General features: G+C 37.3%; 1 protein-coding gene across 5 annotated transcripts in view; it reads left to right on the top strand.

The window, feature by feature from the left end:
• The window catches only part of Sptz (zinc finger FYVE-type containing 26 spastizin), a gene marked incomplete in the record, with an annotated part of 1,794,825 nt that overhangs the window by 1,028,072 nt on the left and 752,750 nt on the right, over positions 1 to 14,003 (top strand). For all 5 annotated transcript variants that reach the window (XM_081731160.1, XM_081731159.1, XM_081731161.1 and 2 more), the window contains 1 exon segment: positions 2,535 to 3,065. In XM_081731160.1, the coding sequence (XP_081587286.1) occupies positions 2,535 to 3,065 (531 nt within the window).

The raw sequence follows: 14,003 nt of genomic DNA, 5'->3' as shown, positions 1-14,003 counted from the left end.
AGGAAAGTAATGACAACGGTGTTACACTCATGAAGTTTGCAACATCCCAAAACCTAATCGTGAAGAGTACAAAATTTCACATCGCGACGTTCATAAATACACTTGGACATCACCAGACGGAAAAACACATAATCAAATTGATCACGTTTTAGTAGATAGAAGAAGGCAATCTAGCATAATTGGTGTCTGGTCGTTTAGAGGGGCTGATTGTGACACTGATCACTACCTGGTAACAACGATAATACTTGAGAGATTACCGTTGAATAAAGGTAATATTCTATGTCCGAAAACGGAGAGATTTAATTTAAAGAAATTAGAAGAGAGCCAGGTAAGAGAGGAATACCAGATTGAAGTTTCGAATAGATTCTCGGTTTTAGAAGATTCGGAGCGCACTAGTGTTCAGGATACTTGGATTGAAATTAGAGATAGCATTAAAATTTCAGCAAAAGAAAAAGTGGAACACGCAGAAATACGTAGGGACAAACCATGGTTCGACCAGGAACGCATTAAACTAGCAGAGAAGAGAAAACAGGCAAAATTACGCTGACTACAAGATCCGAATGAAATAACTACACAGAATTTCGAAGATATCAGGCGAGAAACTTCCAAAATTTTAGAACAAAGAAACGCAATTTTTAGAAAGCTAAAATTAAGGAACTCGAAGATAATAGTAAAAATTAAAACATTCGGGACATGTATAAGGGGATCAGCGAATTTAAGAAAGGCTACCAACCTCGTGCTTATATATTAAAGAAATCTGACGGTACAGTTCTCACTGATACGGATAGCGTCTTAAATAGATGGGAAGATTTGTTTGACGATTTGCTGAACACGCAGCCAAAAACTAATGTGCGTGGAGAAAAAGAGATACACACCGCAGAACCGTATGTTCCAGAACCCAAGTGAATAGAAGTAGAAACCGCTATAAAGAAATTAAAGAAACACAAATCTCCGGGTATAGATGAAATCCCGGCTGTTAATTTTAGCTGGAGTTGAAAAATTGTGGAACAAGACACACAAACTCATTTAGTGCGGATTTAGACGAAATCGATCAAGTATCGACCAAATATTTACCATTCGCCAAATACTCGAAAAAAAGTGGGAATTCAATACCCCGGTACATCAACTATTTATTGATTTTAGAAAGGCGTACGACTCGGTTAGGAGAGAAACATTATACATCGTTCTTACAGAACTTAGAATACCGAGAAAGCTAATGAAATTAATTAAGATATGTTTAAATGAATCCCAAAGTAAAGTCCGGGTAGGAAAATTTTTGTTCACGAGCTTTCATGTCGAAAATGGCCTGAAACAAGGAGATGTGTTGTCGCCATTATTATTAAACTTTGTTCTGGAATACGCTATAAGGAAAATCAAAGATAGCAAGCAGGGCCGAGAGTTGAACGGTATTAACCAGGTTATGACACATGCTGATGATGTAAATTTAATAGCGGATGATAAGAACAATAGAAAGAAATGCAGAGATTTTATTAAACGCTTGCAGGGACATGGGTTTAGAAGTAAATGCAGAGAAAACTAAATACATGGAAGGGCGTCGGGACCGTAATACGGCAAATTGTGGATGCGTTAAAATATTAAATAATATTTTTGATAAAGTGGATAATTTCAAATATCTAGGATCAATATTAACAGACGAAAATCATATTCACGAAGAAATTAAATGTCGACTAAAAGCAGGGAATTCGTGTTACTCTTCGGTTCAAAATCTCTTGTCGTCGACAATTCTTTCGAGAAATTTGAAACTTAAAATATACAAAACGATAATCATGCCTGTTGTTCTGTATGGTTGCGAAACATGGTCGCTTACTCTGAGGGAAGAACATAGACTGAAAGTATTTGAGAAGAAGATCCGTAGAAAAATATTCGTACCCAAGAGAAACGGAAACAGGGAATGGCGGAAACTTCATAACAAGGAAGTACATAATTTATATGGTTTACCCAACATTGTTAGGGTCGTCAAGTCTAGGAGGCTTAGGTGGGCGGGTCATGTAGCTAGAATGGAAGAACGTAGAAACGCTTTCAAAGTCTTGACTGGAAGACCAATCGGAAAACGACCATTAGGAAGACCTAGGCGCAGATGGGAGGACAATATTAAGATGGATCTCGCAGGGATAGGAATACAAAGTAGAAACTGGATCCAATTAGCTGAGGATAGAAGTCAGTGGAGAGCTTTTGTGAACACTGCATTGAACCTCCGGGCTCCATAGGTCATAGAGTTAGTTAGCTAGTTATATAAACTTTAATGTGATGACGATTTCGAGATTTCTGTGTTCTTATAATTTTAACAACAGCATGTTATAGTTAAGATATTCTTTAGCCTTTTAAATAATTTTATGTTTGTGCCTTTTGCTGTTGCAGTAGTGAGTCGTGTTATCTAGGTAAATTTGTAAAATTTCTCACATATGGATTTTATATCTACTTTTAAATTCTCATTTACTATTAGATTTTTTATGTTGAATATAGCTCAAATGGAAAGTGTGTCTATTAAAAATGATTTAAAATTATATTTCTAGAAATTTCGGCGACTGTTGAAGGTAACCAACCTGAGTTTGGATTTACACTGGATTATTGCAATAATGATGAGCAACGAAATCAAGCTGCAAAGCAGTTAGAACATCTAGATAGTCTACAGTGGGATTCAGTAGATCTACCGGATTCTATTTTGAAGTTTCTGCAGCGACATTGTTGGCTTATATCGTTTATTGTTAAGGAATTGCATAAAGGAAAAGAGAGTAGACCGCCACTAAATCCAACGCAACTAATTGACAAACAAACATTATGTTTGCAACGATTATATTCTTCTAAGTGGATAGACACAATGAAAATCATGTTTGGAGATAATGCTGTCGCAGCTAGTTTGCATTGCGAGCCACCTCGTAATCTTATTTGGAAACATCTAGATAAGTTCATAGATCTCGATAGTGTGAGCAGATTGGCAGAACTGTTCCAGTGTTTACCAGATACTACTGTATTGTCAGACCCTCGCCTACAGGCTTTTGAGGACATTGTGTTCTTCCAAATGACTTTGTCTCAACGTGCATCAGGTATGTATTGAAGGAATGTTTTCATAACATAAATAATTCTTAATTGTATGTAGTTTAAGTTTTTTCGGAGTTACGTACATGTATGTGTGCTTTCCTTTTTATATATTTGGGCTTATGTTAATTTACTGAGCTGATGCTATCGAAATGGTCTGATGTTGTATGTCACAATGCCTATAAATAAACTACAATCCCTAGTTACTCGAGTAGTCTCTACCCCCTCCACATTTTTGGCATCGCTTAACCACAGATTGGTTTCGATAGATGAAGAAACACTCGAACGCTGGAGTTTCCACGCGAAACATATCCCTGTTGTACCTTGCACTGCCCGACCACCAGGAAACTTCTTCCCTACCAAAAAGTAATCGATATGCCGGAACAGTTAGTAGTCTGTGGAACAGACGTAAGAAGAATACACAAGGTGCAGACGGGTTTCATACTGTAACTCACGGAAAGTATGAACCGCCCATTGAGAGATATTTGCGCGTACAATGTCGTGTAACATAAGGAGAAATATACTTCGTCGAGTTCAGCATTGTAACGATTTACACAGAGATATTCATCCTCGTGAGGGTGTCCCTCGCTTAAGAAAAGATATTACATAAAAAATAGGTCTGCATGGCTGGTAAACAGACAATCACTCACATCATTCAGCAGTAAATGGCAGTCTTAAGAGCAGTGGTAAATCTAGAAGGTTAAAACTGGAGGTGGGGAAGTCAGAAGTCATACTATGATAGGTATGTCATGTTTACTATAAACTTCCAAAAATTATACATAATAACTTAAATTATTTTTATTACGCAAAAGAACTCGGGGCCCGATCTGGATCCGCTACTGCTTAAGAGCGCTGATATCTGCACATACACACTCAGTGAGAGAAAAAAGAATGCAGTAGATCAGATGCAAAAGGGACTTGACGGAATGATTTTGGTTCAGTGGAAGAGAGATAAAACACTAGTATGAGACTTTACACTATAGTACTTATCAATTTTAGCTGTTAATGCAGCGTCACGAAGGGAAATGAAAAAATTAACAAATATTAACATATATATTTTTATTTGTACCTATTAGGAGTGGGCACGAGTCGAGTCGAGTGGAGATTTAAGACTGTCTCGACTCATCTGGAGAAAACACTGTATCGAATCGAAAATGTATTCTAAACAACGTGTGCGTGGGTTTTCTTGGAGTTCTTCCGTTTGCTCCCACTTTCTTCATTCCACCATATCATTAATTTTTCATCATCACTGTCTTCTTTAGCCAATCTGGCATAAACATGTAACGTAAAACAAAGATTTCATTTCATTTCATTTTCGAAAATATATTCCTCTCTCGACTCGACTAGAAATTCGAATTTCGAGTCGAAACAAAATGTACGAGGTAATATATAATAAAATTAGAATATTTGCATTCTAATTAATTTGCAGCAAATCTCACAAGTTATGACAAGAAGCAGTTGACATTAAGACAATAGATAATTGATAAGCCAATATTTATTTTAGAATTATCCGACTTTGGGTGCAAAAAGTATTTTACTCCTTGTGAAATTTTGATGCTTTGATGCTCATTAGTCGCGTCCCCATTTTTGTACAGGTTTCAAAACATTCTGAAATTTTAATAGTAAAATTTCTTTGACCATTTTCGATTAATTTCATGTACATATGTCTTCTGAAATCGCACATACATGTTGTTTCAACCAGACAAGTAAATGACAGTTATCTGAACTACGAAATTGTAAATGTAATGTTCTTACATTGCTTGCTTAATGCCAAGTGCAGGGAGGAAGTTCGAAATACAAACTTCGCACCCCATTTTGAGTACTCATTCTCCCAACATTAATTGTTCCCATGACTTTTGCAGTGGCCCTCGTAAGTTCGTCTTTTGTGATTTGCGGTAAAATGAGAAACACAAAATAGTTTTTCCAGTTCATAATAATAATTAAACGACACATTGCACAGTTCGGATACATATTCAGCTTTTCGTTCAATTCAAGTCAAGCCGCTTCAGATACCTTTAGTTGTATTTGTTTACGAACAATTAAATGTCAGTATAGAAGCTCTGATTGTAACCTGAATTGTCAAATCGAGAACGCAAGTTCCATCATATATCTCAGTAACGTATGTGGGTAATTCAAGCATATGCTGATTAAGGTGCCTGTACCAAGAAAACGATGTTCCTTTGATCAGTAAGTTTTTTAACTCTTTCAATATAGAGCCCAACAATTCAGCTGCCTCTTTCAAAAGACCCAGATCTCTAGTCAGATCACTAAGTTCAACCTGAGAGAAGGGCTGAGGTGAATCGCCCCAGTGGGCTCATATTCGGTATTGAAGCCTTGAACTTCTGAATGTCCCGAGTCAGAAGACTCTGAAGAAATGGCAAAGGCACTGGCATATTAGGTCCATGAGGAACCGGACGTATGGCCGATGGAATGTTCTCAGGATAAGAGATTAGCTTTTGATTTTTGTGGTTATACCCACGGACATGGCAGAAACGAAAGTAACAATCATCAGAGTGGTTTTGCGGCTCCCTCTATATCACTGGAATTCCAAATCGTAAAGCAGTCTTCTTTCCTTTGAGCCATAAGCGTATAGATCACTGATACACTGCACACAAACTTTATGAGGAGCCGACGATTTGTCCCCGTTTGCAAGTTGCATAGTAGTGAATAATTCACTTAATCAGCGTGGGAACATTTTCAAAAATTTTCCCACGGGAACGTTCCCTGTGCGCTGCTGCTAAGTTGGTGGACGCCTACTGGCTGTAGAGTCAAGATGAAACATGTATTTTCGTCTTCTTCTCGTTGTGTATTGGTTAGTTATTTGAACCCCTTCGCCCCGCCCTCACCTGCAAAGCTAAGAACGAAAGCTTCTCAGCGTTGGGTAGCTATTTTAGACCCCCATCCCAATCCTTTGATATTCAGTGATCGAAATTTCTCAATTGATTTATCTTCGTCTTCTCGTCTTGTATTGTATAGGTATTTTGGACCCCTTAGCCCTCTGGCAAAAAGTATACTTATATATTGATTGGCGTTACCCCTCCGCCCAGCCCTCACCTGCGAAGCTAAGAACGGAAGCTTCTCATAGCGTTAGGTAGCTATTTTAGACCCCCATCCCAATCCTTTGATATTCAGTAATCGAAACTTCTCAATCGATTGATCTTTGTCTTCTCGCCTTGTATTGTATAGGTATTTTGGACCCCTTAGCACTCTGGCAAAGAGTATACTTATATATTGATTGGCGTTACCTTTCCGCCCAGCCCTCACTTGCGAAGCTAAGAACGGAAGCTTCTCATAGCATTGGGTATCTATTTTGGACACTGCCTCAACCATCTGATATTCAGTGATCGAAGCTTCCCAATTGATTGGTTTTCGTCTTCTCGTCTTGTATTGGATAGCTATTTTGGATCCCCCTTAGCCCTCTGGCGAAAAGTATACTTACTTATATATTGATTGGCGTTGGGTCCCCCTGTAGGGTAGCATATGATATTTATCGTTCTAAGCTCTTCATTTCGAAGCACTATAATGCTTTCAAGTGTTCAATGCTCTTTCTCTCTCTCTTTCTTCGAGAATTGAACCCGGACCCGCATGGGCTAAAGGAAGAACCTTTTTATTATTTTTAAGTTTGTTCACTAACTTGAGGACATAATGCACTGTTGCAAATTAAGGCTATAATGTTCATTAAAAATCGGATGGTACCCGCTAAATCATGTAATATGACAACCCGACTTGGAAGCACATCACATAGAATTTTGCCTTCTATTGCACATTTCAATAGTTCTATCCGTATGACTGCATATACTTTCTAGATAATAAAACATGAAGCTCGTAGCCTCGATGAATCGCTACTTCACTAACTACGATCTTATTACGAGCCTTCATATAGTTCAACATTTAATCTTGTTTTCCTTTATCATTACTTATCATTCCACCTCGGAATCGATCTCAGGATCAAGATAATGATACTTTTCTAAACTAATTGTTATTTGTAATTAGGAGGTCGATTTTGTACGGAATACGCAAAACCTTGAGGGTTCTATCGTTTCGTACACTTGCATTATCATCATAATATCCTTTAACCTATTATACATTATTGTTCGATAGAATGTCCACATCGGAAATCGATCTCAGGATCAAAGTTTTGAATAAATAGAATGGAAGAATGAAGGATGATAAAGGAAACGAAATGTTATAAAATGAAAGATAAATTAACTTTGAGTTAGTTATGTGTGTGTATACAAGATACGTTAGTTCATTGGTAGAGCGTTTACCTTTGATATTAGAGATGTTTTTTCGTCTCTCTTTAAGTGAATAAAAACAAACTGTCTTCCTTGCTTTGTTTTCACAAAGTATGTATGAAAATGAATTTGAAGATGCCAGGGACATGGTAGCTCAGTGCTAGAGTGCTCGCCTATGCTATTAGAGATCTGTGAATGTATTTTCCTCTTGTTTCATTCGAGGATTCGTAATCAAGGGAAAAAGTTTCTTATTTCATTCGAGGATTCGCAATCAAGAGAAAAAATTTCTTGTTTCATTTGAATTGTGAAAGGCTTTTTAGCTCGATAACGGTACCGAGGGGGTACGTTACGTTCCCCGTATCACACTGGTTTAATTCAAAGTATTGATTTTTCTTTCTCCTATGATCTTCCCAGAAATTGTTTCAAATATTAACTCTTCAAATCTATATCGCCTATAGCCTTTGCAAAATAAATAAATACAAATATTTTTATTGTATCTCGATTTCAGGCCATTTGCTTCGGCACGTTTTGAGGGATGACGTCCCTCGTTGAACACATCCTAGGAAATGCAAGGAAGAAATTATTATGGAAGGAAGGAAGAAAACGGCCTGGGACCTGTAAGTTAGGCACCACCCCGTCATTTGCCTGTTGTGTATGAGGAAAACCCAGCAAGACCTCATTCAAGGTGCCTGGCCTAAAAAAGTGTTAACTTTTTCGACCGAGTTCAACCACCGGGAATCGAACCCGCAACCGTTCACACTGAAGGCACATCGTGCTTTAAGTTATTACATGAAATTGTTATTTATTATGGATGTTCTTCAATATTGCCCAGGCCCACAGTAAATGAAGAATATTCGTAATATAAAAATGAAGTATTTTTTAAATGAACAATGCAAATACGTTAAAATAATAATTTAAAATGAAATTAATTATTCACTGCAACACTCTGCAGTGTCTAGTTTCGAATTTATTGCTATACTGCGTTGAAGACAAACAATGAACGGGAAGCGAAACGTGTGATTCTCAAGCTCACGTAACGATAAGCAAAAGAAACACTGACCTTTCCTATGTACAAAACAATAATATCCAAGAGTTTTGTTCTCGAGAAGATGTTAAAGTTATCACTATAAGTCACATGAGTCTCCACCCACCGATGTTTTGTTTCCTGTACTAAAAGTTATTTTGTTCAAGTGTCTAGTTATTTACAAGTAATATGTATACTATTATTAGCAGCATATAGAATTGAAAGATTCTTATTAGATCACGATGGAATGAAAGCATGAATTTCACAATAAGCTGTAGGTCTTTTCATCACAGCAAACGAAGAACAGGAATGAACATGAATTGTACCTCAACTGTTGTGTACGGACTCGGGTACAGTCCTAGCTCCTGTCAAGTGAACTTTGTGATGTACAAACATCGTGTCTGCCTGGGTAACCTTTATGTTTCTATTCCATAGTTTTCTCTTAACTTCTTATTCAAAGAACCACAAAATAAGTTATTTTTTATTTAAATGTTTCTTTCGGCATTCCTACTCTATCGTTGTTTTAAAATCAGGTTCACATATCTTATCTAATAACTGCCGAGATATAAAAGTAGAAACAAAATGTACAAATGCAGGGATTGAAAAATTTGCTAGGAAGATCTAGAGCTGAAATCTCAAAATACTATTACTTGGATGAACTAGTATTGTGAACGAAACGAGAAACTTCTCGGCACGAGAAGAGACAAGTCTCGAATCGACAACTACATTTTCAATTTCAAGATGGTACAGAAACATCCGAGACTCGTAGACAACACTAGTTCACTCAAGTTTTGATCTCAAACACTGTTTTAATGTTACATGAGGCATATATAAAAACTCAATTTTTATAGGAATTGCAAGAACACGATGTATTTTCAAATTCAAGACAATACAGAAACATCCAAGATTTATGAGCAATACTAGTTCACACATCCGAGACTTATGAGCAATACTGGTTCACCCAAGGTTTCGACGAGGGAGGTGTCCACATGAGACAAAATTTACAGAAAAGTCGGAAATGTTAAGGAATGGTGGTGGTCTGACCTAGAACACACCTTTTCATAACAGCAAACGAAGAACAGGAATTGTACCTCAAATATTGTGTACGGGCTCGGGTTCAATCCCAGCTCCCGTCAAGTGAACTTCATGTGTGCGTGGGTAACGTTTATGTTTCTATTCCATAGAGCTTTCCTTAACTTCTTATTCAAAGATCCATAAAATAGGTTAATTCTTATTTAAATACTTCTTTCGGCATTTCGACTCTATCTTTGTTTTTAAATCACGTTCACATTTTCATTCATTTAATAAGTACCGAGACATAAAAGTAGAAACAAAATGTGCAAACGGGTTATTGAAAGACTTGTTACGAAGATCTAAAGCTGAAATCTCAAAATGCTACCGAAATCAAGAACATCACCATCTTCGGTTACTTTCAGTAAAGTGGCCTGGTTGTGGCCAAACGGTCAGTGATTAGTTGTTGTGCCCATTAATACTGTTTTCAGAATACAATATCTACAACATATCACAGTTTCAGTCATTTTTACTGAAATCCAGAACATTACCATCTTCGGTTACTTTCAAAACAGTGGCCTCGTCGTGACCAAACGGTCAGTGATTAGTGGTTGTGCCTCTTAACACCTTTCCTCAGAATCACAATATCTACAACATATCACGGTTTCAAGCAATCCCAATGAAATCCAAAATAACATTAAGTTTTGCTGTTTGCAAAAATGTGGCTCTGTAGTTACCAAACAGTCAGTGATTGGTGATTGTACTTATTGAGACTTTCTCATGATCACATCTACAACATATCACAGTTTCAGTCATTTTCATTGAAATCCAGGATACCACTATTTTTGGATGTTTCCAGAAAAGTGGCTCTGTAGTGGCCAAAAAATCACGTTCTCTTCGGCTATTTTTTCAAAAAAGTGACCTCGTGGTGGCCAAACTGGCAATGATTTGTGGTTATGCCCATTGAGACTTTTTCTCAGAAACATCATATCTTCAACATAACACGGTTTCAAGCAATTCCACCGAAATCCAATTTCCGCCAAGATTCTGCGGAGTCCTTTGTCATTTCTAAGGAGCATTGCCCCTGCAAAATTTTTCACTCAAAAAGGGCAAAACCCGTACTTTGTACTTTGAAGTCATCTTTGCATCGGCAGAGTTTCGTTTCTATAATGTCGTCGTTTTAAATCAAGGAGACCCTTTTTTTAAAAGGGGCCCTTTGCCCCCCTTTACCTCTTCTCTGAAAGAAACGAACAAACACATGATCAATTTTCTGTCTAGTATATATGTGCCAAGTTTGAAGAAAATCGGTTGAAGAAAAACCCTTCTGAAGCTATCTCCTTTATACTTTCCCTTTTTGGACTGGACAGGTTGCCCCAAAGTCCTGAATTTCTTTATGACCTCAAATTGCAGTGTAAATAAATGCAGTTGCAGATTTGGAATACTATATACTGTAATTTCTTAGCCCCGAAAAACAAGAAAGCACCTGTCAAAAGCAATTCTTCGAACTTTCTCCTAGAATTTATCATAAGAAAGTTTTTTGTTCCTCTCTCTCAGCGATTTGCATCCCTTTTGACCTTTAGGGCCACTCATTGACAAAAGGTGCACACATGAACGCTATATGCAGACATGCTTTTAGGTAGGGTCAGAGATTTGGAAAGTAGACGATTTTTTAATAATAATAATAATAATAATAATAATAATAATTGTTATTATTATTATTATTATTATTATTATTACAACAAGTAGGTTTACAACTAGGGTCTCATCTCTTAATCTTGCATGAGAGGCCCGCTAGTCAACTAAGCCACTGGTGTTCCTTATTGTATCTTTGTATCTCTTTCTGTGTCGTGTGGATGTTTGTTTTTGGGCTGTTAGACTTTCATATTAAACCTTTACATTATGTAATCTTTTTCTTTTTTTACGAGATTTTCTTTTGGAAAAAGGAAAGAAAACTGCTTTCCTCTTATGTCTGCTTCTTACCATCCACCTTGTTTGAACTACTTAAATAAGTTAATTTTGTAACTTCTATGTCATCCATTACCCTACGATAATAAAATGGTGAGTCTTAAGAATTTATTTTCTTCTCTTATTTGCAGTTTGCCATACCGATATATTTCTAACAAAATTGAGGTTTGGTCCAACGCCTTTCTAATTCGCAACCAACCCAACCGCCGAGCTTTCTGGGTTGCCTGCTATTGCAGGAACGGGAGAATTGCAGGTGGTAATGCACTTTTGGACTCTCGTATACATACCATTTGTGATGAGATAATTTCTAGTTTCAAGATCTTTAGAAAATATCCGAAGTGAAGAAACGAGACCATTGTCAGACTTCATTCGAATTACATTGTAAACTTTGTTTTTTTTTATTTTAAGCCTTGCTTGATTTCTTCAATGTCTTTAGACGTCGGGACTCCTCTGATAACACATGTAAATGTTGCCTGTCTGGATTGGTAGTTAGGTGATTTAATTTTGTAATAGTCATTCGTGTTCCATTGCTTTTTTCCCGCTTTTTCTCGATGTCTTTCCTTTTACATTTCCGTCGACGACATTTTCAAAGGTATTGTCTGTGTTCCTTTTTACCCAATTTTCTAGCACCTTCTTGGACACCTTGGAAGTTGCGAGGCGACTCTTAATTTGTCAACCCATAAAGAAAGTTTAAACACTACTAAGCAACTGTTTTCGAAGTGACGGTTGTACTGAAATGATCAAAGATTGCTGTAACATGTTCACACACTACAAGTCTTTCCTGACTTTGTTTCTACCTCTCATTTTAACAAATTTTCTTGATTTTTTATCTGAATGAAACCGAAACAACAAAGAAAATGGTTATTTTTACTTTTCTCCTCAGTAGCTTGCGGGAAAATTACTACGGCAGTACTAGCTGGAATAGAAATCTACTGCCGCTTTCTTTGATGTCAATTGCGGCTATAAATTAACATTACTAATCCCAGTTGATGATATTGGGAACGACGATGAATGCTTCAAACTAGAGCGATGATAGGTCACATGTGTTGTTATTTTTGTAGAAGTCAGTGATTTCTTATCGCAAATACAGTATATTCATTTGATTTCCTCGTAAGTGGGCCATACATTGACGTATTTTTTCCGACGTAGCCATAAAATTTCATGCGCTAATCTTGTTAGCAGCTGTCAATGCGTTAGTGTGTGGGAGCTGGCGTAAGTTTACGTACCGAATTTTTTACGCTGGAAAATTCTGGATGCTTTTAACACTGGCCATACACTGACGTATTTTTCCGCCGTAGACATAAAATTTCATGCGCTAGTCTTGTTAGCAGCTGCCAATACGTTAGTGTATGGGACCTGGCGTACGTTTACATACCGAATTTTTATACGCTGGAAAAGTCTGGCTGCTTTTAACTTCGAGCGTAAATACGGCGCGTAAAAACGGCTCAGATGAAAGGGTTTTCGAGCAGCAGGTGGTCTCTTGCCATTTCCACGGCCTCCTCCCTGGTCTGGTCTTATTGTTTTCAGAAGAGAAAACCTGTCCTTGTGTTGTCCTCGCGAATCGTTGCTGAGGTTTGGTGGTAGACTCACCAGAAATCATCATTCCAATCTAGTTTCAGTCTTTCCATACAAGATACGATTTCGGCTAAACTAATATTTCCTATTACACAAAACGAGACATTATTTCCTAATTAAAATTCATAATTAATTTTGAGTGCACAGGGAAAAAGGTATTTAAATCCAATACTTCCTAATCTGAATTCGCAAATTATGAGAATTCCTCCGTTTCTATATAGTCAGCGTACGCGTCCTCTGTGCGGGGCGCCCTGTTCGATTCTAGGGGGAGCTCATAGGGTTCGGGTTCTACTTCTCATATAAGCTCGCTAAACTTATCGAACCTGATGCCTTTCGACTAGGAATTTAAGATTTAATTTAATATTTGGACATTAGTTTTTTTTCACACAGGTAAAGGTGCATATAAAGATGAAGTCACACCTTCAGAGTTACCCATGTTGTGATACTGAAATGAAATCTTTGAGTTTAACTTCCCACGATTATGCCATTTAGACTAAAGAATACAATCATTAAGGCAAGTGAATAATGATGAGAGAATTGGTGGGAGGAAACGAGAGTACCCTGAGAAAACCCATGGACGTGATGTTGTCCACACAAACTTATTTGCACGGGGATTGAACCAGGAACCCTACGCACCAGAGATAAGTGCTTTAGCACTGAGCCGCTGTGACCCTCTGTTGTGATATGTTTTTTTTTAAAAAAAGTATGACTGTCAATAGCATTTGACCAATTCTTGCCGAATTGAAAATTATCTATAAATCATATGTTGCTCCCACTATTGAGTATTGTTCTCCTATCTGGTCTTTGGCCTGCCCTACTCATTTAAAAAATTAAATTCCGTAATTAATTTCTTTTTAGCCATTGTATCCTACCGAGTACCTCACCATCGAACGCTTCCAAAATATAACGTTTTAAAATCCCTCAATATCAAACCTCCCTTAGTGAGAAACAAAATTTCTGAACTTATATTTTTGCAAAAAATTGTAAATGGCATATCATATGAACAGTTGTTAAGTCAGATTAATTTTCGCGTACCCGCTAGAACAACACGGTCTAGTGATCTATTTTACACTCGAGCGGCGAGAGTTAATATTGTCCAAAGGTCCCTTCTAAACCGAATTGTCAGTACCTATAAT

This window comes from Thermobia domestica, chromosome 11 (genome assembly GCF_964235325.1).
Source record: "Thermobia domestica chromosome 11, izTheDome1.hap1.1, whole genome shotgun sequence".
Lineage (NCBI taxonomy): Eukaryota > Metazoa > Arthropoda > Insecta > Zygentoma > Lepismatidae > Thermobia > Thermobia domestica.
This window is presented reverse-complemented; position numbering and strand designations above follow the sequence as displayed.